Raw genomic sequence first — 21,234 nt, forward strand, 5'->3', positions numbered from 1 at the left:
TTATAGTTTAACATCATAATTGAATTTTATGACGATCAATTATTTTTTCCTGTACATAATGTTCCAATTCGGCGGCTGGTAATTCTTCTAACAGTTGACCTTCATCGGATGAAATCTGAAATAGATGAGTAGAAAATCATAACCGCGATCACAAGGAGATTATTGGGTCCGGGTCAAACTGACCGAGACCAGACAAAAATTAAATTTGGCCCATGCGGAATTAGAATTCATACGTAAATCACTCATTCACAATGCTATCAAAATGAACTGTGGCAACTGAGGAGAGTCACTTCCAGACCCAGTTAGGATGACACATGGAATAATTTGACCATGTCTATATTTGGCACAGGCCCGCCCCATTTTGGTAATGGTGTGGAAAGTTGGGCCGGGTCTAATCTGGTGGATCAAACACTCATGTGATCAAGACTCTTTATGTGAAACTGTTTGGTTCACAAAATGCAGCGACACTTAACTCACCACGTGTAAATCATATCCCAATTTCTGTAGATGACGATGTTTTAGTCTAGTATTTGCGAGTGTTATATCTTTATGATTAAAGGCCACTTGATGCCATCCCAGGATATCAATTGCTATCCTGTAAGCAGAAAGAAGAAATCCAGTAAAACTCCGAAGCTGAAAATCATTCAATCACACTATTCATCATTTTGCAACACTAACTTTCGTTTAATTCTAATCGGACGATTACCATTCCTGCAATTATCATCTAATTCAATCCTGAAATTGATAGAACAAAAACTAACATCATTTAAACCATTCAGAATTCACCTCAAAATTTAAACACATTGATCAAGAAACATAGATGGCATCTGTGTGTAAACAGAGATGACTGTTCTTCAGTGCAACCCCTTACAACGAACTTCGACGGACCAGAATATCTGGTTGTTATAACCGATAGTCCGTTTTGTAATCAGTATGAAATTAACTAAATTATCTTAATTTGGGATAAAATTCTTATTTTGCAATATCCAATTCGAGTGAATTGAGTGAAAAACTAGCAAAAAAACTGGGGCTCACGTTAAATTTGACATTAACCATATGGGTTTCAAAAACTGCTACCCAAATGGTTCAAATAATCACCTGGAAATTTCTGGAATTGTCTGCATGTTTTTAATGAGATCACCCGATATAGAAACGAGTTTCTGATTGTTTCCTTGACGTCGACCAGTCACAGACGATAACCAATCTATATGCGCGGGCAGATCATCATGACAGTGATAATACTGGATCGGAACAGGTCGATTATCTTCATCCAAATGTATCTCAATACCTGAATAATGTGACGATTCAACTTAATCTATTATATAATTTTATACAAATTTAAAGGAGGTTTGAGATCCTTGAAGACATTTCTTAAACCTTAAGGAATAAACAACGAACCCTGAACCCTAAGATGGTTTTTTACATTAATTACCAGCAGTTAAAATGTGTGGCAGAATAAAGTGACATCGGACTTTCTCTTCTGCATTGAACAATCGTTTTAATTCACCAAACAGAACATTCATCCCTTTCCGCCGACTTAGTTCGATTGGTAAGTATCCAAAATTATTTCTGTTACACGTTTGCAAGAAATTCTGAAATAATTCAGATTCGTAAGTATTTTCACTAGGCATCGACATCACAAAAAAAATTATTTCTGTTACGCGTTTGCAAGAAATTCTAAAATAATTCAGATTCATGAGTATTTTCACTAGGCATCGACATCATAAAATAAAATTATTTCTGTTACACGTTTGCAAGAAATTCTGAAATAATTCAGATTCATAAGTATTTTCACTAGGCATCGACATCATAAAATAAAATTATTTCTGTTACACGTTTGCAAGAAATTCTAAAATAATTCAGATTCATAAGTATTTTCACTAGGCATCGACATCATAAAATAAAATTATTTCTGTTACACGTTTGCAAGAAATTCTAAAATAATTCAGATTCATAAGTACATGTATTTTCACTAGGCATCGACATCATAAAATAATCTTAGCGCATACATACTTTTGGTAATAAGAATCCATTATACGATGGATTTTCAATGATCATACAAGAATGCAGCAGAATCAACTGAAGTTTTTTATCCAAGAATTTTGCAGCTGAAAATAAGGTAAAACGTTTCATATTTTAAAAAGTATTACGAATAAGAATCAGGAAATTTTTAACTCCACCTACCTGCCAAACGATTCAGAAATGATGAACTGAACAGTTGATTGACTAGATCTACAGGAATAGAGTCTAAGTATGCTAACGCAGTCAGTGCAGTAACTAAACTCTCCGGAAAGGAATTAAATTCTCCAGCATTAAAACGACGTCTGAGCTGTTCGCAAACCAGATCACACGTAGATCGATCTAATTCCGAACTGAACAAAGAGTAACCCCATAAATACGAAGCGATATCCTTCGATCTGACTAGTTCAGTATTTGTATCGCGTTCGATTAATCGTTGAAAAACTTTTAAAGTCGATTCGAGTAAATTTTGATTGTAGATACGTAAAGACGCGTACGATCTCATTAATTCCATAATTCGAGTGAGATTAGTCTCCTTTTCCAAAAGTTTTTGATTCAATAAATGTGACGCAACTCGTTCGAAAAAGTTCACATTGTGGAATCCAGCGTGTCTGAACACTTTCAGAAACGGAGTCAACTGCATGAGATCAATTGTATCCAGTTCATTTAACACTTTCTCAGCGATTCCGTCGAGAAGTTCTTGACTTTTTATACGCGAATTACAGCGAAAAAAGCCATTACAAATTATATTCAACTGTTGCAGAGAATATGAAGATAGACATTTGACAATCATTTCTTCGATATAGTTCATTAATTGACCGGATGTTTCTCCGTAGATCATTATATAGAACATTAACTGTGGAATTTCCTCCGGTTTATAATCCAATGATTTCCACCGACTGACACATGCGCTTATTAGATGTCGCATGAAATCTACGAATTCGCAATCGCATTTATAAAGTACATCGGCAATTTTCAGTAAGCTTTTTGAATCGAATGAATCCACTAGCTGACAGCTGAATTGTTTTAATTCTCGTAAATGACGCCTGTTCTGCTCCGATCCGCGTAATCGATCGCCATAGAATTGAAGCATTGCTACAACATCTGATTGACACATGCTTCGTAAAAATTCATATTTCTCATCAATTGTCGCGCGTCTTTCAAATTCAATGATCATATTAGTCGTTTTCATATCTACCATTATTTTAGCACCTTTGCTATTTTTGTAAAAATTGTTCTGCATTGATTGCGGAGAACAGTTCACCAGATTATAGTGTAAAGCTTTGATCAGTTTATGTGACACTTTTCTACTGTCCTCAACCGCAGAAGAAATATCATTATGATTTTTTAAGAATACTCTTGCGCCAATCTTCTTTTCTTCTGTATATTCCATTCTTTTTCGACTAGTTGACATTGCAGTTGACGTTGATAACTGCCTGACATAGCGATTAGATCTCCAATCACAAATGAGTCTGTATATTTGTGGTTTAAATACGGAGGACATCACAAGTTGTGACTTAAGATGGGTAATTTTCAGCATATTTTACTGAAATAGAAAAGAAAGAACATCTCAACTATTATGGCAGCACCCAACATACGCAACAAACAGTAATTTACTGAGTAAATGCTTAGGTATGTTGGGTCTATGTGAACATTCAAAGAATTGAATTGAAAAACGACTGAGTAATAAAGCCCCTCCTGAGACCTGTCTGATATACAACGGCCTGCTAAAAACAGTACTGAAGTGTCCTGGACTGTGAAGGCACACAAGCATTTCAAGCATAGATCTGTGGTCTATAAACTGGCAACTGCAGTTTGGTTGGGTCACCTATCCACTGGGTGGTGCTAGTGTTATTAAAGAATAGTGTTATGGTAAGGTTAGGTACATAACCATTATGGACACCTAAACTGCAGTCATACCGTTGTCTCTGTGAAAGATGCCCCGTATTACAATTTCAAATCTGATTTTTTGATTTTTTTTCACACAGAGCAGTAGTTTTTAGCAAAGTTGTTGTAGTATGGATGTAATGATAATACAGGAATCCCTAATCGCCGGGTTTGGAAAAAACGATAACCTAACTCCACGGATTCGGTAATGTCGCACTATTTATCCTATAAAACCAACGAACGATCTAAGTATGGAGATCGAAACAGTGACAGTTGAAGAAACTGACTCGGATGCTGTCGTTAGTGGCGGCAGCGTGTTCAGCGAACCTGGTGAAAGTGATGTTCAAACTGAGGACACGTTAGTGAATGAAATGTCTGATGAATATGCCAATTATCTTGACTTTGAAACGCCAAAAGAAGTAAGATAGAAATCATTACAAATTAAATTCAATTAAGTTAGGCCTATCGTATCGTTGTACGCGACGTTTTCTGTCACGGTTTGTTGTTGCATTGCAGAAAGTGAATTTTGAAGAAAGCATCGAAGATATGTTGACGCGTCTTGATGAATACTGTGGCCTTGTCGATATGGTAAGACTTACAAAATTACATGGAAGTTGCACACGATGTTAGTTACACCTTATGTCGACCACATTTCAGATTAGAAGTGACACCTCCCTTTGTTTGAATAAGAACATGATGGATCTACAACAGAAGAGCATGCGAATGCAACGGATATTTGAAAGGATTGATAAATTAGAGGTGCCTGAATTGATAAAAGTCCTGTCCTGAAAGGAAGATTTTTAAGGCTCTTGAAACTATATTCTAATCTTCTAGGAATTTGTTGGGCATGTTCGACAAAATGTAGCGACAATGGAAGATTTGGTAAATAAAGCTGAGGATGAAATGGGAACATTTAGCAATATCAAGAAAATGATCACAAACATAAGTCTACCAACATTTATCGTAAGTATCTACCCTACTTCAGATAGTGACTGATTATTGTTCAGCGTACATATTTCCAGATCATATGTCTCTGATTCATTTCAGAAAAAGCCCACCCAAAGCAAACCAAGGTCGGATTCGCGGCCAAAGTTCATTCAGCCAGAAATATTCTGTACTGACGATTATTTCGGTTCTAAGGATCGGGTCGTAAATGAACCGAATGAAGAGAGAATTCATATCGCTGCTGAAGTATTTGAGGGAGAGGCCTAGAGACAAAAATAATTCAATTTTGAAACTTTAAAAGAAATGTTTTATTTTCATATTTTAAGTTTTTGATACACAAATGTGTCGAGTTGAAGTTAGTCCGTTTTTATGGTGCTGATAAAAGTGTCATGATTTCCTGATAATTTACTGGTACATGATAATGTATGATATATGTACCGGTATAAGATTGATAAATGTGTAATACTTGTCAAGAAGCCTTGATATATGTGCTATATCTTTTGTAAAAAATCTTAATTCAAGTTGATTGTTAACGAATAAACTAGATATGTTATAAATGCCGAGACTTACTTCTTGGATCATGCATTTTGTCTGAATTCCCTGCTGCTCATACATAGTGAATATCGATTATTTCATCAGTGCAGTACTGCTTTATGCCATGCCGACCTACTTTTTTATCTGCTGCACTAAAAATGGCACATTTCGAGAATTGATAGGTTTGTAGCAAGTCTACTAAGTGCTACCTTTTGAAAAGAAATAATTAAGTCCCCGATCTGTGGTATTTTTGGAATTTCTAAGAACTGTTGCATCTGCTACGATGTCATATTTCGTCGATAACTAACACCGTCTTTCATTTGGAGCAAATTTAGGGTAACTTTCCATGAGATCCTACGAAAGAAGATTTCACCAGATGTTAAGAAGTAATGAATCAATTTAAGCATCATTTATTTACATTAAAATCTGTACATAATTAAAATATGTTAATAATCATTACAAAAATCATCATTATATAATACAGTATATTGACAAGATATTACATTACATATTTACAAACTATCACAAAAATAGCTACTGGTAATTATACTCAGCATCAATAACAAATATTGATTTTTAGATTGTGGAGATTTAAACTCAGATAAAGGCCATAATTCATTACTGGTATTTGCAAAAAATAAGCATCATTTGAACAATTTTGATATCATGATCAATCATTTGGAAGCTTCGGTTGGCATTTTTTGGAAAAAAGTCTACTCAACAATTTCATACTTAGGTATTTTTCAGCGCTCTTATGCGGATAAAAATTAGACAAGGTTTGCTCTATCACAATGAACTATTAGTTTTCTATTACTCAGAGCTGCAATAGAATTCTCTAAATGATATTTGAATCAGTGATTCAATCAACCAGTTTGCTTATCATCTTTCTCGGTTGCGTGCGATTTATCACCATCTTCGTCAGCAGTTTGTTTATCATCCTCTGGAGATGATGCCGATGATATCTTACCCAAAGAGCTCAAAATATCTGACATCAATTTCAAGTTATCGACACCTCCAATCAACTGCCTAGAAATATTCCAATTCAATTCATCAAATTGATCGGGTGTCGCTGGATTAACACGCAGATCTGTTGGATGATGATAGTCACTCATTGTTTTAGATTTTAGTACAATTTTCCATGTATTAAACTCTTGGTTTTTTCACTTACTTGAGAGTTTGTTCGGCGGTATTTGCTGCTGCGAGGAGTTGTTGAGAAACGTATTTAGTCTGATCGTGAACATCAGCAGAAGCCGGATGACCGGCGCGTAGTATCTCATTCTCGGCATTCAAACACGTCAATTCATTCTACGAGATAAGATATTTCTAGTTCTAAAACGCATACCGGGCACCGGTATCTTAATACAAGATAATTGATTGTATTAAACTGACCTGCAGAGATTTCATTTCTTGTTTGAGCTTCGTTACTGTATTTTCAGCTTTTACAGCTCTTTGCTACGAAAAAATGAAAATTCAAGTCAAATACCCGGTATTATCAACAGAATCGTATTCTAAGAGACAGTTATTGTTTGATTTAAACGCACCGTTGAAGTGATCAGATTTGCCTCGACTTGCTGAATCATTGTAGCCATCGCAGCAGTTTCTTCGGCTTCTTTCGTTTGACTTTTTTCACGGTCTCGCAATAATTCTGCGACTCTGCAAGAATAAAGGAACGGCATCGAAGAATTGACCTCCTATTACATACACAACCAAAATCTGTTATAACACCATCATTTTACTGACTTAACACCAACAATTTAACTCAACAATTTTGCTCAATTCAACTTCATTTCAATAAAGATATCCTTCTTTATAAAGCTGAATTTGCTAATAACGCTAAATAACGACATATTTTTCATTCACCCCAACATCAGCGTTATAAAGCATTTTTGCTATAGTCGTGGTTACCTCTGTGATTCCTTCTGGGCAAGTCTTTGATTATCTTCCATTTCTCTCCGTAAATGTTCATTCTCTTCTTGAAGCTGAAAAGTAGATCAGAGATTTTTCTCTCATTATCAACATTTATGACGCAAGAAACATTTCATTTGAACTTAATCTAAACGTTTAAAAATTACTAACTCTTTTCACTTCTTTTCTCTCATTACCAACATTCATAACGGAAGAAACATTTCATTTGAACTTAATCTAAACGTTTAAAAATAACTTACTCTTTTCACTTCTAGCGCTAAGTTATTATTTGGAGAGACACGAGATGAGTTTGGTCTGGAACTGTGAAGTCTATTCGCGGTAGAAGAATTTGACTGATTAGCACCATCATTATTGTTCATATTGCTCAATACACTACTGTCCGTGAGGAAATCGGGAAGAACTCCCGGTGACATACTAACAGCGACCGTATCGTCACCATCGCCGTTCGATAAATTACGATTATTAAACCTCGAATCACTTCGAACGAGCGCGTTACCGATAGCGTCGATACTGGGGAAAGATGTCCGATTGTCAGGCGACGATGGTTCGACGGCGCCACTGTCTAAAGCGAAGTCCGGCAGCGAAATATCGGATTGAGTTCGACTTCGAGCACTTCTACTACTGACCGTCCGTGGACGACCGTCGTGATTATTGATGTGATCTTGCACGAAGTCGGGTAGATCGCTAGCGACATCTGGCGCGATGCCAGCGACTCCGTTTACGTAAAATTTTGATCCAGAATGTCCCGGGTTTGAATTGGCAGCGATGAACTTTTTAAAAGAAAATGGATTTTCATCCTTTTTCTGCGGTTTCTTGCTCTTCTTTTCCACTGAAAACAGAAATTCTTACGATTAAAAAGATCATACATTTTGTATTTAATGTGGAGTTGAGTAGTTTAAGCCATCTGACATTATTTCTGGCCTCCGCTCAATCCATTCCAGGATTCATGCGAACAAATCCTAACAAGTGGAATGATTTTTTCTGGTCGCTTTCCCCTTGACTTGGAACACAGAATCTTTAACCTGCTTATAAAGACCTGAGTGGAGCAGGTTTTGCAAGTTTGAGTGTGAACCGGCTGAGGGATGAAAAATATTCTTATACAAAGTAAATAGACTTTGAGGCCATGAAACAGACAGGTCAATATGGCACGAACAAGTCTTACATTAGGACTACACATAGTCTACTAGAGATACATCAACTACATGACATTATTCATCCGTTAGTTGTCATGTTTTAAAAAGTATGATTTTTATCATCAATTTTTATATCTGAGGCTGAGCTGAACTTTCCCAGACTATTCTTACCATCGTCGACTATTTTAAGATGTGATCTCTCGCGTTTTGGAGATGGAATATCCGGTAAATCAAATATATCCACTTCATCTGATGCTGAACTTTCATTCTGATGATTTTTCGTATCGGGGTTTGATTTCTTTTTCACGTAATTTTGGAATGAAAATGGATTTTCATCGTCGTCTTTCCTGCCTCCTTCAGCCATATTGACACCTAGCGCCATCTGGTAATGTTATGACTCAAGTCGCATGAATTGGACTTATGTCGTATGTCTCACTAGATTTACGATATACGTCACACGTTACGGTTGTGAAGCACCTTTCTCAAGGTCGTTGAGTACTGCTGAAAATTTCTAGTAAATTTTCTACTTTTTTCTCAAATCAAAGGTAAATTCATGTAAGATAAGCAAAATAAATTGTGACAGTGAATTCAGTATACTAAAAAAGCTTGCTGGCTTGCCAAATAATAATTAGCCTAAAAGAAAAACGGTACTATCGCAATTGTGGTTTTGTTGGGTCCACAAAAAAGGCAAAGCCCAAAGGGCAAAGAAAGACAAAAAATGAAAAAATTCCCTATCCCCAACCAATAGCCAATATCCTGAAAGTTATTTTTTTCCATTTTTCAGTTCAGTTAGCGGAATACTTTCGCTCCAGTTAATTGGAAAATAGAATGGCTCAGAGAACGTACAATGAAGAATTAAAATTCATGGAAAAAATTGATTCACATTCATGGAGAATAAAAAAAGGCTTCGTGCCAAACATGAACGTACGTAGATCCTTAATAACACTGACGTCGATTGGAATGCTGCTCAGTATAACACTTGATAACCGTGTGTTTTTACCAATATTTCAGGTTGAAGGAGTGTTTTATGTAAATGAACATCTGGAACGTTTAATGTTTGATGAATTAAGAGTTTTCTCAAATGCTAAAGGTTTCGGTGGTTTTCTTCCCGGTGTGAAACAAATAGGGAATGTTGCAGCTTTACCAGGGATTGTTGGGGTAAATATTTTTATACGTGGCAATCATTGAAATTGCAAAAATCGCAAACGCTTTCATCAGATTTTGTCTATCTATTTTAGAGGTCAGTTGGACTTCCAGACATTCATTCTGGCTATGGTTTTGCGATTGGTAAGCTCTGTTTAACCAACCTCCATATTTAAACAGTAAAATCTCTATACAGAACACCTACTGGGGCCGAATGGTTTCCACTATTGGAGGTGTCCTCTTTAGTGTTCAGGTCAAGGGTATCCTTGTATTAAACCGCAACTACAAATGAAACCAAACACCTTAAATTTGTAGTTTATTGGTGAAGTAAATTGAACTGTATGGAGGTGTTCGCTCTAGGGGGGGGGGGGGGGGGGGCGTACATATGTATGCATTTTAGAGGGGACAATTTTGGTGCTCACTACAAAAGCATTCATTAATGTAGGTTTCAAAAACTCTTCATTTTCAGGAAATATGGCAGCGTTTGATATGGGTGATCCTAAAGCTGTCGTCTCACCGGGGGGTGTCGGTTTTGACATCAACTGCGGTGTACGCTTATTAAGAACGAATCTATTTGAGAAAGATATTCTACCAGTGAAAGAACAGCTTGCGCAAACACTATTCAACCACATTCCTGTAGGAGTTGGTTCAAAAGGAATTATACCAATGACTGCCAGGTAATTATTTGATGTAAATGACTTCATTTCTTATAGGATTTGTGATGCATAAGTCGGGTTTGAAATCTTAATGTTAAATTTGATGACAGAATCGTCTTAGAACTGATAAAACCTGTCTACTGTCTTTCTTATTGATCTAAAAACGACTTTTATTAGAAATTTCGCCCATGATTTGTTAACCTACCCTGGAAAACTGAGATAACCATTTTGTAAGCTGCTTAAAATGTGAAATTTGTTTTTTCATATTTAGAGATTTAGAAGAAGCGCTTGAGATGGGAATGGACTGGTCTCTTCGTGAAGGTTATGCTTGGGCTGAAGACAAGGAACATTGCGAGGAGTATGGTCGAATGTTACAGGCAGATCCTTCAAAAGTTAGCAGCAGAGCGAAGAAAAGAGGTCTTCCTCAAGTATGCACATATGATATTTAATGTACCCGTGTGTTTAAACATTTCTTTAATGATTGAAAACTTGAACCGTTACATAACTCGTTATATAGTTGGGTACTCTTGGAGCTGGCAATCATTATGCCGAGATACAAGTCGTTGAAGAAATCTATGATTACTACGCTGCTAGCAAAATGGGTATTGAAGAACCAGGGCAGGTGTGCGTTATGATTCACAGCGGTAGTCGCGGATTTGGACACCAAGTGGCTACAGGTTAGATACATAGCACTAGTAAACATTATTTTTCCTATTCTAGTGGATATTTATTTGTTTGATCTGTGAGGTTTATTTTTTCATTATTTAACTGAACTATAGATGCACTAGTTGCGATGGAGAAAGCGATGAAGAGAGATAACATTGTTGTGAATGATCGGCAATTGGCCTGCGCTTCTATACAATCTAAAGAAGGTCAGGATTATCTCAAAAGTATGGCTGCAGCGGCGAACTTTGCGTGGGTTAATCGTAGTACGATGACTTTCCTAAGCAGACAGGTAATGTATGTGACTTCGTTTGAATAATCCACAGGAATTTGAACATTTCACTGATCATCTATTTTGAAAACCATTTTCAGTCATTTGCGAAGATGTTTCAAACGACTCCCGATGATTTGGATATGCACGTTATTTATGATACGTCTCACAATATCGCCAAAGTTGAAGAGCACATGGTCGACGGGAAACTGAAAACATTGCTCGTCCATCGAAAAGGTTCAACTCGAGCATTCCCTCCACATCATCCTCTCATTCCAGTAGATTATCAAGTAAGTCACCTCTTCATCTATCAATTATGATGTATTGAAAATATCTATTTTCACCTTTATATAAACCTTACAAATACCATAGAACTAAAATTGAGTTCTATGCAAATACAACAAAATATCATTATTAATATCATTATTCATATGCCGGTAATATTTTAAGGGATAAACAGTACAAACTTCTGTTACATGTATAATCTTTCAGCTAACTGGTCAGCCTGTACTTATTGGTGGAACTATGGGAACTTGTAGTTATGTTTTAACTGGCACTGAACTTGGTATGCAACAAACTTTTGGCTCAACTTGTCACGGTGCTGTAAGTCCTTACGATCAATTTTTCTGCTAACATTTTTTTCAAATTGAGAGATTCAATTGGCTCTTGAGAAATGACTGTTTTTATTTCTATTTTTTCAGGGCCGAGCTCTTTCCCGAGCGAAGTCACGTCGTAATTTAGATTATACAAATGTTTTAGAAGCTCTCGAAGCGAAGGGTATATCTATAAGAGTAGCATCACCTAAACTAGTCATGGAAGAGGTAAATAAAAAGACCTACAAAAAATATATATTCATTTTTCAGGCTGAATTAATCGAAGATAGCTGAAATACTTTTTCTGTTTTTTTTCAGGCCCCAGAATCTTATAAAAATGTCACAGATGTTGTTGATACATGTAAGTTCATACTCCATTCGTGATTTGAGAATTACATTTTTGAAACTAAAATGCAAAAAGCTGTTATATTTTATTTTCAGGTCATGCGGCTGGTATTAGTAAAAAATGCATCAAATTAAGACCAGTAGCTGTGATAAAAGGATAATGCTCTTTACACCTTTAAACTGTATATAATGTATTTTTCATTATCAGTTATATCAAAAATTCATAAAGACTAGTCTTTATGAATTTTTGGTTATATGTTATTCTTTTTTTCATTAACATTTTGATGATGGTTAAACGCATTGATTTCGAACCTTTTTGTTCATTTACAATAATATTATTGCTGCTTTATTTCAATAGTTTTGTGTTCAATGTTTATTTGTTTCCTCTGATTACGATGTTTTATGCTCAACCGAATCTGTTCTATAAGCGCTGATTCGTTCTTCTGTTCAAAAATGTATATGACGAATGAATTGAAATCAGAATAAATGCAATGAATGAAATGAAATGAAATGAAATGAAAAACCAGTGTCTTTTAGTTAGTTTCTTCTTTTGCGTTTTGTTGTTTTGGGGTATCTCGGCAGATGTCACTATCATCGATTCCCGCCCAGCATCACTGATGGTAAAGATGGCTGATGACAAAGGAATACAATTAACGGTTCAAGAGGAACCCTCCGAAATCAAATTCGAGAAGGCCAATCGCGATGTAAACGATCGGGATCCGAATAATATCAATGAACATTTACGAGTAAGTTTTTTCGAAGCTGGAATATTCCGTAGTGCTGCTTCTTCAGGCGGATATCTATGCTTATATTATGATAATTCTGATGAGAGACTTTTTAAAATTATATTTATATGCATTCATTTCTAGCTCTCATTCGATGAAGTTTTTGGTGAACCCGATCCGGGTATATTTAGTTACGATCAAGTATGGGCGCTAAGTTATACAGTAAGTGACAATATATTATCCGTGTTCTTTTTTGAAATTACCGAATGTATATTCATATAATACATAATGATGCCCAATTAAGTCGTTAGCCTAGGTCAGGATTCATTTTGTTATCTATTGATAAAATTGCTGTTTTTATTAAACGTCAGTCGTTTCATAAGTTCTGATTTCATATAACGTAGGGATTAAAGTGTGCATTGAAAATTGAAACAAGTAATATCATTTTAAATCAGTTAGCATCGAATATTGTCGACCACGCCCTTTGGGTCAATGTTCGTAACGCGTTACGCAGTTAATGATGCATATTTTATTCCCTGTTTTACTACATAGGTTTTTTCGGCGGTGAAATTGTGGACATACAGAATAACATCATTAATATGTGGCCTTCCGCTGATGGTTTTCTGGGGATGTTATTTCGCCTGCCTCAGTTTCTGCACTATCTGGTGTTGCGCGCCTTGCTTCAGAGCTTACGAAATCGAGATGCATTGCACGAAGAAATTCTGGAACGCGTTCGTCTCGGCAATTTACGGACCTTGTTGTGAAACAGCTGGACTTATTTTGTCAAAGATCAAAATCCAAAAAGTTTAAATTATAATGTTATACGTTAATGTCGTGACGTATTACTCTTTGTACATGTATAAATTTTATATTCTATGGGCATTTGAACAATAACGCAAGCGCTTTAATATTGATGTTAACAAACGTGACATTATTTATATCGACGTAGTTATGACTGTCTCCACCGCAGTAGTTTTGATAGATCTAGATTTGAAACAATTTCATAATAATATTGATGACAATATACGTAGTTTTCTCAAGTTACTGGTGATGATCATCTGTAAGGCGTCTAAAGTAAAGGCCTGAATAGAAAATACACGTACGTAAGCTATGTCATATATATTTAGACCTTACAATTTCCCTTCCTAATCTATATCGCGAATAATGACATTTTTTATCGGATTTTTACCTGTGGCATGTTATCTATAACTACATAATGGAACCAAGCAAAAAATATTCGTTTTTTAGATGTATTCATATAGACAATCTTTTTAAGACTAAAAAGCTTTTTATTTTAATAAATTGATTTTAACTAAAATTTCGAAAAATAGTCAAATGATGACGTTTACACTATTATATATCTCTGATATTTATATTGATGTATATTTCTATTTGATTCAAAAAATTATATATTTTTGTCTATACGCCGTGATAATCTTTTATTGGCCCCTTATTCTTTAATTTTCTGTCAATGACTTTATGACAATAAAGATATAAGTAATAACTAAATGTGTTTACTTAGTTATAGTTTGTTCATGGACTGAATAACGATTCGTTTTTAAGTCCATGGTTTGTCCGAGAATATACTCTATAATCTGATAATTGCGCTGTGGTTTTTGTTTGAGTGACAAACTGATGGAGACATTGTGATTACGTGAGAGTCCCCTGGTAGAAAATCTGAATGGCTTTGTTCGTCCATATATAGGAGACTATTTGCCTGTGGGGATTAAAGGGACCATTGTATGTGAGCATGCTGTCACATGTTACTCATTGCGCGGGAAACATCTTTGTTTAGCGGCATCACTAGCTGCTCACTCAGACTGCTGCACACACTCGAAGTGTAACATTTATAGAGCTCACATCGCAACTGAAACAGACAGCAAAGATGGCTGATGACAAAGGAATACAATTAACCGTTCAGGGAGACTCTGCCGAAGTCAAGTTTGAGAAGGGGAATCAAAACCTAAACGAAAGGGATCCTAATAACATCAACGACCATTTGAGAGTAAGTGTATATACATCGTTTTAAAACAGATGGATATCGAATCCATTCCATTTTTCTATCAGAACAATTATATAATATGAAATGTGAAATTTCTAGGTTGCTTTCGATGAAGTGTTTGGTGAGCCAGATCCTGGAGTGTTCAGTTTTGATAAAATCTGGACGTTAAGCTATACAGTAAGTAAAATTTAGATTCCACTAGCTGGTCACCATGTGTGGCATCTGTATCTACTACGTACATGTTATAAGTTCACATTGTGGATAAATAATTCAGCCACATTCGTTACAGGAGGAATCATTATTAATTCATACGTAAATCTTTATGATCTGTATTATAGGTGTTCTCTGCGGTGAAATTGTGGACGTATAGAATTACATCGTTAATATGTGGCCTTCCGCTGATGGTTTTCTGGGGATGTTATTTCGCCTGCCTCAGTTTCTGCACGATCTGGTGTTGCGCGCCTTGCTTCAGAGCTTACGAACTGAATATGCATTGCGTGAAGAAATTCTGGAACGCGTTCGTCTCCTCGATCTACGGACCTTGTTGTGAAACAGCCGGACTTATTTTTTCGAAGATCAAGATTGAAAAAGTTTAAGACGATATCCGAGTGAACTGTGTCAAATTGATTACTTCAGAGTGTTGTCGTGACCAATAGTTCTATGATGTTGTCAGTCGTGCGTGCTTTTAAACCCGCCAAAAAGTTAGATTTTAATTGGCAAGCCTACGAATGATAGATTCTATGTGTAACGAGGTGACAATCTGATAAATGATAAAGATTATTTCATTCTAGCTGATTTTGTATAGTAGTTAACTGAGGGAAATTTTACGTAACACAAGCAAATAAATATTTTTCTTTTATATACAAGATCTCGTCTTTATTCTTCAAATTTTGGGATTTTTAGCTGTATTTTACAAGGATAAATTCTATAGTGTCGACTGCCGGATTTCAGACGAGCTGTTGGCGCGGGAAAAAAGTATAGAATACGCGCGGGCCGACAGTTTGTTGCGCAACAAATTAATATGCGGTATATTCGACTACCCTGGCAAAGGTAGGCCTTCACTTTTGCAGATATGAAAAAGATGGCTGATGATAGAGGCTTACAATTAAAAGTTCGGGGAGAAGATCCCGATGTTAGATTCGAGGGTGGAAGGCAAGTTTTAGACGAAAGAGATCCAAATGGCATCAATGACCATTTGCTAGTAAGTTTCCCCCATATTTATCTTATATGCATTTGCAGACACAAAAAAATATACTCGTCAATTTATCATAGGTCGCTTTCGATGAAGTGTTTGGTGAGCCGGACCCTGGTATTCACAGTTTTTACAAAGTTTGGACCCTTACTCACACGGTAAGCGACATTCTGAGAGTGAAATCGCTACTCTTAAATTGAAGAGATCGCGTACTATTTTAGTTCTTTATCTTAGGTTTACTCGGGAGTAAAACTATGGATGTACAGGCTGTTGACAGTAATATGCGGCATTCCTTTGATGATTATTTGGGGATGTTTCTTCGCGTGCGCCAGTTTCTGTACGATCTGGTGTTGCACGCCTTGTCTCAGAGCCATCGAACTCTACTATCACTGTCTCAAGAGGTGCGGGGTCGCGTGTATGGAAGCGATTTATGGACCTTGCTATCAAGCAATCGGGCTTATTTTCTCAAAGATTCGGGTTGAACAGGTTGTTACTAATAAGCAAATGGTCTAAAGAAGGTCGTTATTATATCTTCATAAATTTGACGCGCGGTCTACACGCAGACGCTGCATCATATCAATATTATTTCATGCAGATTTAGCGATTACTTTTCTCGATATTTTAGTGATTTGCACTAAAATTCAATACTTTCGTTTAATTGTCGATACTGGGATATTTCCCGTAAAGACGCATATCTATTTTCAACATTCCAATTATTATCATTATTATTAATATATTACATAACATGATTAATCGTTTATTTATTCGCTGCAACAAGTGTTTCGTGCTGTATGGGCATCACTCCGCATAATTGTAAATATACATATTTTACCCGCTGCAAAATAAAGAATTCTTACGGTTCACTTGTATACAGGTATTCGTTTTTTGCCATTTTGATTCAATTCGTGCTGATATACGGAGTTAAAATAACCGTCAGGGTTCATTCTGATCGTGATGAGAATAAAATGCCGGACACAAAATACGGAAGCTTGCAAAAAACCACTGCAAAACACGAACAACTTCCTACATGAATAGCCGAGGAAAGGCCGCTCAACGAAACGAAAAAAAAGCTTTTTTTGTAAATAGCTGATAGTTATTTCAGGAATAAAGATTACATTTCAATAGTAATATCATATATGGACAATTTAAGCAGCCCTAGGAATATTAATCCAAGGGATTAATATTCCTGGGGTTCGGATAAATAGCACACCATCAAATATGCGGCATCAATAATCGCACGATTTACCACGAAAGTGTATGATTTTAGAATCGGTTTTTGAAAGCTGCTTTACTTTAACCATGAACTCTGTTTTTGAGTCCGTGCCTTAACTTAATCGTGTAACAATTTATTGTTTTTTTTTCCAACATATCCACCTTGCCTTGCATCATCATCATCAACCCAGTTCATAATATATTTATTTGACAAAACTATTATTTATGAACCAACAACCAGCTGCCACTTCAATTTTGATTTCGATAAAAACCATTACCATCGTGTATGTCTGGTACGTGGAGCTTAATTTCAATAAAGTAGATTTTTGTAATATCGAGGCTTTCCATATGCAAACAGCAATGCGTGAACATAGTCAACTACATGTAGAATATAAATCTATACATTATGCATTGAGAGAAATGACGATTTTCAGCGGAAGTTGTAATTGACCTTTCCAGCCGTTGGACATGACCATATGCTACAGCTATCATCAAGCGAACATCTGGGCGAAGTGGAGACCTCACCCTTGTTAGAATTACTAGGTCAATTACGATGTACCGACCATCATCATAAAGCTCACCAGGCAGATATAATTCATATACACTGATCGCATACACAACGCGCATCCTACAATAGCAGATCAGGTGCATACATACGTTACATGAAAACTCGTTCGGGCCTCGGTGAATGTTTTGATATTCATTTGAACATAATCCAAACAGCGATAAGAAAGGCTCGTATAATGCTTCCACCGATGAGTACATCACCACTTTTTGTAGTTAGACAGAACTAAGCCCTCGGGCTAAACACAAAGGCAGATCTATAACGTCAAAATTATAGATCGTTCCACGTAAAAATGGACAGATTTATGGACATGGAATTCGGTATCTATTAATGTGAAATCTACGATCACAAATGAAGCGTATATCGATTATAAATATCGTATTATTGTCATCGCTGTAATGACTAGAAGCAACATGGAATCATCCCTAAATATAATCACCAACATTTTTTTCAGTTCCTATACATTTTATACAGCAAACCTTTTAAACTTTATGAACACAACGCAACAAATTCAATATCAACACAATTACAAATACGTACACTATAATTTCCCTATTAATTACATTTCAGATATATTTACACAAGAAGAATTAGAGCATTGCCTCACAAAACAAAACGATGATTTATTGTCGTTGACACAAAATCAACAACTTTTTAGGTATAATTAGACTAAGCCAGATTGTAAAACATTGATTTTGTCTTCAAACTGAGTATATATTTATTTGATCATGACTGCCCAATAATAATAGTTGTATCACACATTGTCCACATTTCATATTACAAACGGTTCCATTATATACCATAAGGGACCGTTTCATAAAGTACAGGGATGCACAATGTACATAGGAGGGATAGCACCATCCTTTCAATGCCAGTGCGCACTTGAAGAGAACAAATGTAAATATCATAATATCATATTGACTTTCATCGCACTTTATGAAAATCCCTTATATTGATCTAGCACCTAAATGAAGTTCCCACAGTTCACCAGAGAAATAATGATATAGCAGAAATTATAATTCCTTAAAGGAAACAATAACAGAAAATGATTTATCTACATACAAGTTACCATAGATATAATCGTATATACTAAAGCTTGGGAAGAATACTAGTACTTCAAGAGAACAAAACAAAGAAAGAATACATCTCTAAAATCGGATATTTTTAAATCAAAATTGATAAAAACAAGAGCCCATTCGTGATCTTAAAAAATCAGAAAATTGAAAGCTTTTTCCCAACATTGAACAAAAACGATGTGATCACGTATCATATTCGAATATACAGTCATATAGTGAGGAGCTTTAGTCTGTAGATGCTAAATCAGAGTGAATCGGAATTAAAATGCGCCATCATTCATCCAGACAAAACAAATGTGATGCACGACATCTGTTGATAAAAAGTAGAACCTGAATATATTACCGATCACATATAGGCATTGGAAGTCCTGTTTGAACTAAGACTACAGTCTGTGTTTGATTGCTGCTGCTGCTGCTGCTGCTGCTGCTGCTGCTGCTGCTGCTATGAACAACAACCCCAACCACGATTCATATTCTTTGTATTAATAGTCACTCCTCGATTGTCTGGCGCGTTATACAAATTACTGTCACCTCCATGACGTTTTTTTAATTCCTGTAAAACATCAACGAATTAGAAACCATTAAAAACGAATAATAAAAAAAACATGAACAAAGTACATTACGCTTGCCTCGTAACTTGTGGCATGGACAAATCTCTGAGGTATGCAAATTCCGAGGGAATCAGAGCAAGGATGGGTCTTTATCATAATGAATTGGAGTATGAAAATATTATCGATTATCCTCTGTCCGAGGCAATCGACTCGCGGTACATGGAATCTACCACTGATGTCAGAATAGATATGAAAATTCATAATTACGTACAATGGCCATTTTAATAAACGCTTCATCTACATTAGTATTGTCTTTAGCACTGGTTTCTACGGCATCCATCATGTTTAAATGTTGGGCGAGTTCTTGAGCCTGTTCATCGTTAACTTCACGTAAACTTTCCAAATCTTTTTTATTCCCTACAAAATGATAATGTGATGATAAATGAATGTGATTTTTGGTTAATTAACTAGAGGACTCATTCAGACAGCACTTCAAACACCACGGCATCTAGATGTGCTGTAAATTTGAAGAAATAACCGGGAATAATGGTATACAAACATGCAAGGGCTGAAGTGACAACCCTCACGACACAAATTTTCTATTCTCAAAAAGCAATTGAAATACGTCCCGAATAGGTCCTGACTACGATTCGGATAGGTCTGGCAGAATATCCACTTCACTTTTTTCTTGATTCTCAATTCAGTGAAACATCAACAGGTCAAACGCTACTGATTGCAGCGGGGTTTACTGCGTATCAGTTAATACGAACCTATAAGCAGTTGAACTACGTTAGAACCGGCGTATTTAAGAACATCTTCTTCCCATCTACGAACGTTGTCGAATGATTCTCGTTTAGTAATATCGTAAGCGATAACAACTCCATTAGCGCTCCTGTAGTAGCTCTGCGTGATCGTACGAAAACGTTCTTGTCCAGCTGTATCCCACACTTGTAACTGAAAATATTAAATAGAATAGATAATAATCGGTTTAATCAATATCAAGGACAAAGAAAGCTTGTCATCATCGAGGAGGGTCTCGATGATGCTTCAACAAGAACCTCTAAGACATGCATGATGTTTTCTCAATATTTTCAAATTACTGTGACTTTACAAACCCTCAGTTTGCTTATTTGAAGTGCTTTATTTAATTATTAAGTCTGCGCATGATGCGAACACTTGTAAGATTAGCAGAAAATGCCTCCATTTCACTTTGAAACTACTTAGTCATTATAATACTACTGTGGCTCGTTAGCAACAAGACAACTTGAGCGAAGCATGTATCATCGCTTAGCAGTCAACAAAATCTTGACTTGTTCAGCAACTGTAGAGCGAATTTGAATATACGCATCTGGGTGCGTGGTTCATGCTCCAGACAAGATGACTGCGGGATGCCAGATGGAATATCGTCGTAGGTACCTTGGTCTTCAAACAACAGCACGCTTTCAAATTTAAAAAGAATAAATCGTACCTTAACTCGTTTTCCATCGAGGTTTAAGGTTTTCATTGTGAAATCGACGCCTATCGTGCTTCCATGTTTTTCCATAAAATTTCCAGTTTTGAACCTCTGAACGACGCATGTCTTTCCGACACCGGTATCACCGATTAACACTATTTTGAATAAATAATCGAAGGCGTCATCGTTATCTAGGGGTGAGTTCTGTTGAGCCATTTGTTTACATTTGAGTTAAAAAAGGACTATATTATATGAAAAGGATCACTAAAAAATAGGGGAAAATGGTGAAAACTGCACTCGAGATAGAGGAAACACTTCCTGGTTTTAACGGTGTTGTCTATAT

At 36.1% G+C, this 21,234-nt stretch overlaps 8 protein-coding genes across 11 annotated transcripts; 5 read left to right on the top strand and 3 right to left on the bottom strand.

Moving 5' to 3' along the window:
* On the bottom strand, positions 1 to 4,548 carry LOC141901707 (FAST kinase domain-containing protein 5, mitochondrial-like). 2 transcript variants are annotated; one of them, XM_074789129.1, is made up of 8 exons: positions 4,506 to 4,548; positions 2,185 to 3,565; positions 2,014 to 2,108; positions 1,433 to 1,592; positions 1,099 to 1,288; positions 679 to 735; positions 478 to 595; positions 1 to 115 (listed from the first exon to the last, which is right to left on the bottom strand). In XM_074789129.1, exons 2-8 carry the CDS (start codon positions 3,557 to 3,559, stop codon positions 14 to 16), a joined length of 2,097 nt encoding a protein of 698 aa, XP_074645230.1. In that variant the 5' UTR covers positions 3,560 to 3,565; positions 4,506 to 4,548; the 3' UTR covers positions 1 to 13. The 2 variants fall into 2 exon arrangements, with proteins under 2 accessions (XP_074645230.1, XP_074645229.1); XM_074789128.1 differs by lacking the exon at positions 4,506 to 4,548 and adding an exon at positions 3,940 to 3,999.
* LOC141901708 (biogenesis of lysosome-related organelles complex 1 subunit 4-like) lies at positions 4,114 to 5,405 on the top strand. 2 transcript variants are annotated; one of them, XM_074789130.1, is made up of 5 exons: positions 4,118 to 4,325; positions 4,423 to 4,494; positions 4,564 to 4,665; positions 4,741 to 4,869; positions 4,954 to 5,401. In XM_074789130.1, exons 1-5 carry the CDS (start codon positions 4,158 to 4,160, stop codon positions 5,116 to 5,118), a joined length of 636 nt encoding a protein of 211 aa, XP_074645231.1. In that variant the 5' UTR covers positions 4,118 to 4,157; the 3' UTR covers positions 5,119 to 5,401. The 2 variants fall into 2 exon arrangements, with proteins under 2 accessions (XP_074645232.1, XP_074645231.1); XM_074789131.1 differs by lacking the exon at positions 4,564 to 4,665 and having other exon boundaries at positions 4,114 to 4,325; positions 4,954 to 5,405.
* A 459-nt stretch (positions 5,406 to 5,864) lies between these two features.
* LOC141902021 (uncharacterized) lies at positions 5,865 to 8,820 on the bottom strand. Its single transcript, XM_074789651.1, has 7 exons — positions 8,616 to 8,820; positions 7,551 to 8,140; positions 7,291 to 7,364; positions 6,927 to 7,038; positions 6,775 to 6,837; positions 6,554 to 6,690; positions 5,865 to 6,411 (listed from the first exon to the last, which is right to left on the bottom strand). Exons 1-7 carry the CDS (start codon positions 8,806 to 8,808, stop codon positions 6,249 to 6,251), a joined length of 1,332 nt encoding a protein of 443 aa, XP_074645752.1. The 5' UTR covers positions 8,809 to 8,820; the 3' UTR covers positions 5,865 to 6,248.
* A 122-nt stretch (positions 8,821 to 8,942) lies between these two features.
* On the top strand, positions 8,943 to 12,602 carry LOC141901794 (RNA-splicing ligase RtcB homolog). Of its 2 annotated transcripts, XM_074789270.1 has the most exons (13): positions 8,943 to 8,989; positions 9,229 to 9,368; positions 9,456 to 9,602; positions 9,683 to 9,731; positions 10,057 to 10,264; positions 10,515 to 10,671; positions 10,761 to 10,920; positions 11,023 to 11,198; positions 11,279 to 11,467; positions 11,670 to 11,780; positions 11,879 to 11,998; positions 12,089 to 12,131; positions 12,212 to 12,602. In XM_074789270.1, exons 2-13 carry the CDS (start codon positions 9,273 to 9,275, stop codon positions 12,274 to 12,276), a joined length of 1,521 nt encoding a protein of 506 aa, XP_074645371.1. In that variant the 5' UTR covers positions 8,943 to 8,989; positions 9,229 to 9,272; the 3' UTR covers positions 12,277 to 12,602. The 2 variants fall into 2 exon arrangements, with proteins under 2 accessions (XP_074645371.1, XP_074645372.1); XM_074789271.1 differs by lacking the exons at positions 8,943 to 8,989; positions 9,229 to 9,368 and having other exon boundaries at positions 9,568 to 9,602; positions 9,663 to 9,731.
* An 88-nt stretch (positions 12,603 to 12,690) lies between these two features.
* Positions 12,691 to 14,270, top strand: LOC141902460 (caveolin-3-like). The gene is made up of 3 exons (XM_074790192.1): positions 12,691 to 12,861; positions 12,985 to 13,062; positions 13,393 to 14,270. The coding sequence occupies exons 1-3, from the start codon at positions 12,733 to 12,735 to the stop codon at positions 13,648 to 13,650; spliced, it is 465 nt and encodes a 154-aa protein (XP_074646293.1). The 5' UTR covers positions 12,691 to 12,732; the 3' UTR covers positions 13,651 to 14,270.
* Positions 14,271 to 14,622: 352 nt separating this feature from the next.
* On the top strand, positions 14,623 to 15,674 carry LOC141902501 (caveolin-3-like). The gene is made up of 3 exons (XM_074790264.1): positions 14,623 to 14,845; positions 14,942 to 15,019; positions 15,181 to 15,674. The coding sequence occupies exons 1-3, from the start codon at positions 14,726 to 14,728 to the stop codon at positions 15,436 to 15,438; spliced, it is 456 nt and encodes a 151-aa protein (XP_074646365.1). The 5' UTR covers positions 14,623 to 14,725; the 3' UTR covers positions 15,439 to 15,674.
* Positions 15,675 to 15,872: 198 nt separating this feature from the next.
* LOC141902520 (caveolin-3-like) lies at positions 15,873 to 16,899 on the top strand. Its single transcript, XM_074790292.1, has 3 exons — positions 15,873 to 16,043; positions 16,115 to 16,192; positions 16,269 to 16,899. Exons 1-3 carry the CDS (start codon positions 15,915 to 15,917, stop codon positions 16,545 to 16,547), a joined length of 486 nt encoding a protein of 161 aa, XP_074646393.1. The 5' UTR covers positions 15,873 to 15,914; the 3' UTR covers positions 16,548 to 16,899.
* Positions 16,900 to 17,125: 226 nt separating this feature from the next.
* Positions 17,126 to 21,215, bottom strand: LOC141902646 (ras-related protein Rab-43-like). Its single transcript, XM_074790469.1, has 4 exons — positions 20,907 to 21,215; positions 20,209 to 20,392; positions 19,710 to 19,855; positions 17,126 to 19,440 (listed from the first exon to the last, which is right to left on the bottom strand). The coding sequence occupies exons 1-4, from the start codon at positions 21,105 to 21,107 to the stop codon at positions 19,330 to 19,332; spliced, it is 642 nt and encodes a 213-aa protein (XP_074646570.1). The 5' UTR covers positions 21,108 to 21,215; the 3' UTR covers positions 17,126 to 19,329.
* Positions 21,216 to 21,234: the final 19 nt, after the last annotated feature.

Source organism: Tubulanus polymorphus, chromosome 3, assembly GCF_964204645.1.
Source record: "Tubulanus polymorphus chromosome 3, tnTubPoly1.2, whole genome shotgun sequence".
Taxonomy (NCBI): Eukaryota; Metazoa; Nemertea; class Palaeonemertea; order Tubulaniformes; family Tubulanidae; genus Tubulanus; species Tubulanus polymorphus.

Bases quoted from the DNA above. Each gene is read 5' to 3' on its own strand.
- LOC141902646 (XM_074790469.1), bottom strand. From the start codon at position 21,107: ATGGCTCAACAGAACTCACCCCTAGATAACGATGACGCCTTCGATTAT. The intron at 20,393-20,906 runs GTACGATTTATT...TAATATTTTCAG, and splicing joins TCGATGGAAAACGAGTTAAG to TTACAAGTGTGGGATACAGC. The intron at 19,441-19,709 runs GTACGTAATTAT...GATGTTTTACAG, and splicing joins CGTTTATTAAAATGGCCATT to GAATTAAAAAAACGTCATGG.
- LOC141901707 (XM_074789129.1), bottom strand. From the start codon at position 3,559: ATGCTGAAAATTACCCATCTTAAGTCACAACTTGTGATGTCCTCCGTA. The intron at 1,289-1,432 runs GTAATTAATGTA...CACATTATTCAG, and splicing joins GCCACACATTTTAACTGCTG to GTATTGAGATACATTTGGAT. The intron at 596-678 runs GTTAGTGTTGCA...TTCTGCTTACAG, and splicing joins CCGATTAGAATTAAACGAAA to GATAGCAATTGATATCCTGG.
- LOC141902460 (XM_074790192.1), top strand. From the start codon at position 12,733: ATGGTAAAGATGGCTGATGACAAAGGAATACAATTAACGGTTCAAGAG. The intron at 12,862-12,984 runs GTAAGTTTTTTC...ATTCATTTCTAG, and splicing joins ATATCAATGAACATTTACGA to CTCTCATTCGATGAAGTTTT. The intron at 13,063-13,392 runs GTAAGTGACAAT...TTTACTACATAG, and splicing joins TATGGGCGCTAAGTTATACA to GTTTTTTCGGCGGTGAAATT.
- LOC141901708 (XM_074789130.1), top strand. From the start codon at position 4,158: ATGGAGATCGAAACAGTGACAGTTGAAGAAACTGACTCGGATGCTGTC. The intron at 4,495-4,563 runs GTAAGACTTACA...ACCACATTTCAG, and splicing joins ACTGTGGCCTTGTCGATATG to ATTAGAAGTGACACCTCCCT. The intron at 4,870-4,953 runs GTAAGTATCTAC...GATTCATTTCAG, and splicing joins TAAGTCTACCAACATTTATC to AAAAAGCCCACCCAAAGCAA.
- LOC141902501 (XM_074790264.1), top strand. From the start codon at position 14,726: ATGGCTGATGACAAAGGAATACAATTAACCGTTCAGGGAGACTCTGCC. The intron at 14,846-14,941 runs GTAAGTGTATAT...TGAAATTTCTAG, and splicing joins ACATCAACGACCATTTGAGA to GTTGCTTTCGATGAAGTGTT. The intron at 15,020-15,180 runs GTAAGTAAAATT...TCTGTATTATAG, and splicing joins TCTGGACGTTAAGCTATACA to GTGTTCTCTGCGGTGAAATT.
- LOC141901794 (XM_074789270.1), top strand. From the start codon at position 9,273: ATGGCTCAGAGAACGTACAATGAAGAATTAAAATTCATGGAAAAAATT. The intron at 9,369-9,455 runs GTACGTAGATCC...CCAATATTTCAG, and splicing joins GCTTCGTGCCAAACATGAAC to GTTGAAGGAGTGTTTTATGT. The intron at 10,921-11,022 runs GTTAGATACATA...ACTGAACTATAG, and splicing joins TGGACACCAAGTGGCTACAG to ATGCACTAGTTGCGATGGAG.
- LOC141902021 (XM_074789651.1), bottom strand. From the start codon at position 8,808: ATGGCTGAAGGAGGCAGGAAAGACGACGATGAAAATCCATTTTCATTC. The intron at 7,039-7,290 runs GTAACCACGACT...TTATTCTTGCAG, and splicing joins GCCCAGAAGGAATCACAGAG to AGTCGCAGAATTATTGCGAG. The intron at 6,412-6,553 runs GTAAGTGAAAAA...GAATATTTCTAG, and splicing joins ACCGCCGAACAAACTCTCAA to GCAGTTGATTGGAGGTGTCG.
- LOC141902520 (XM_074790292.1), top strand. From the start codon at position 15,915: ATGAAAAAGATGGCTGATGATAGAGGCTTACAATTAAAAGTTCGGGGA. The intron at 16,044-16,114 runs GTAAGTTTCCCC...AATTTATCATAG, and splicing joins GCATCAATGACCATTTGCTA to GTCGCTTTCGATGAAGTGTT. The intron at 16,193-16,268 runs GTAAGCGACATT...TCTTTATCTTAG, and splicing joins TTTGGACCCTTACTCACACG to GTTTACTCGGGAGTAAAACT.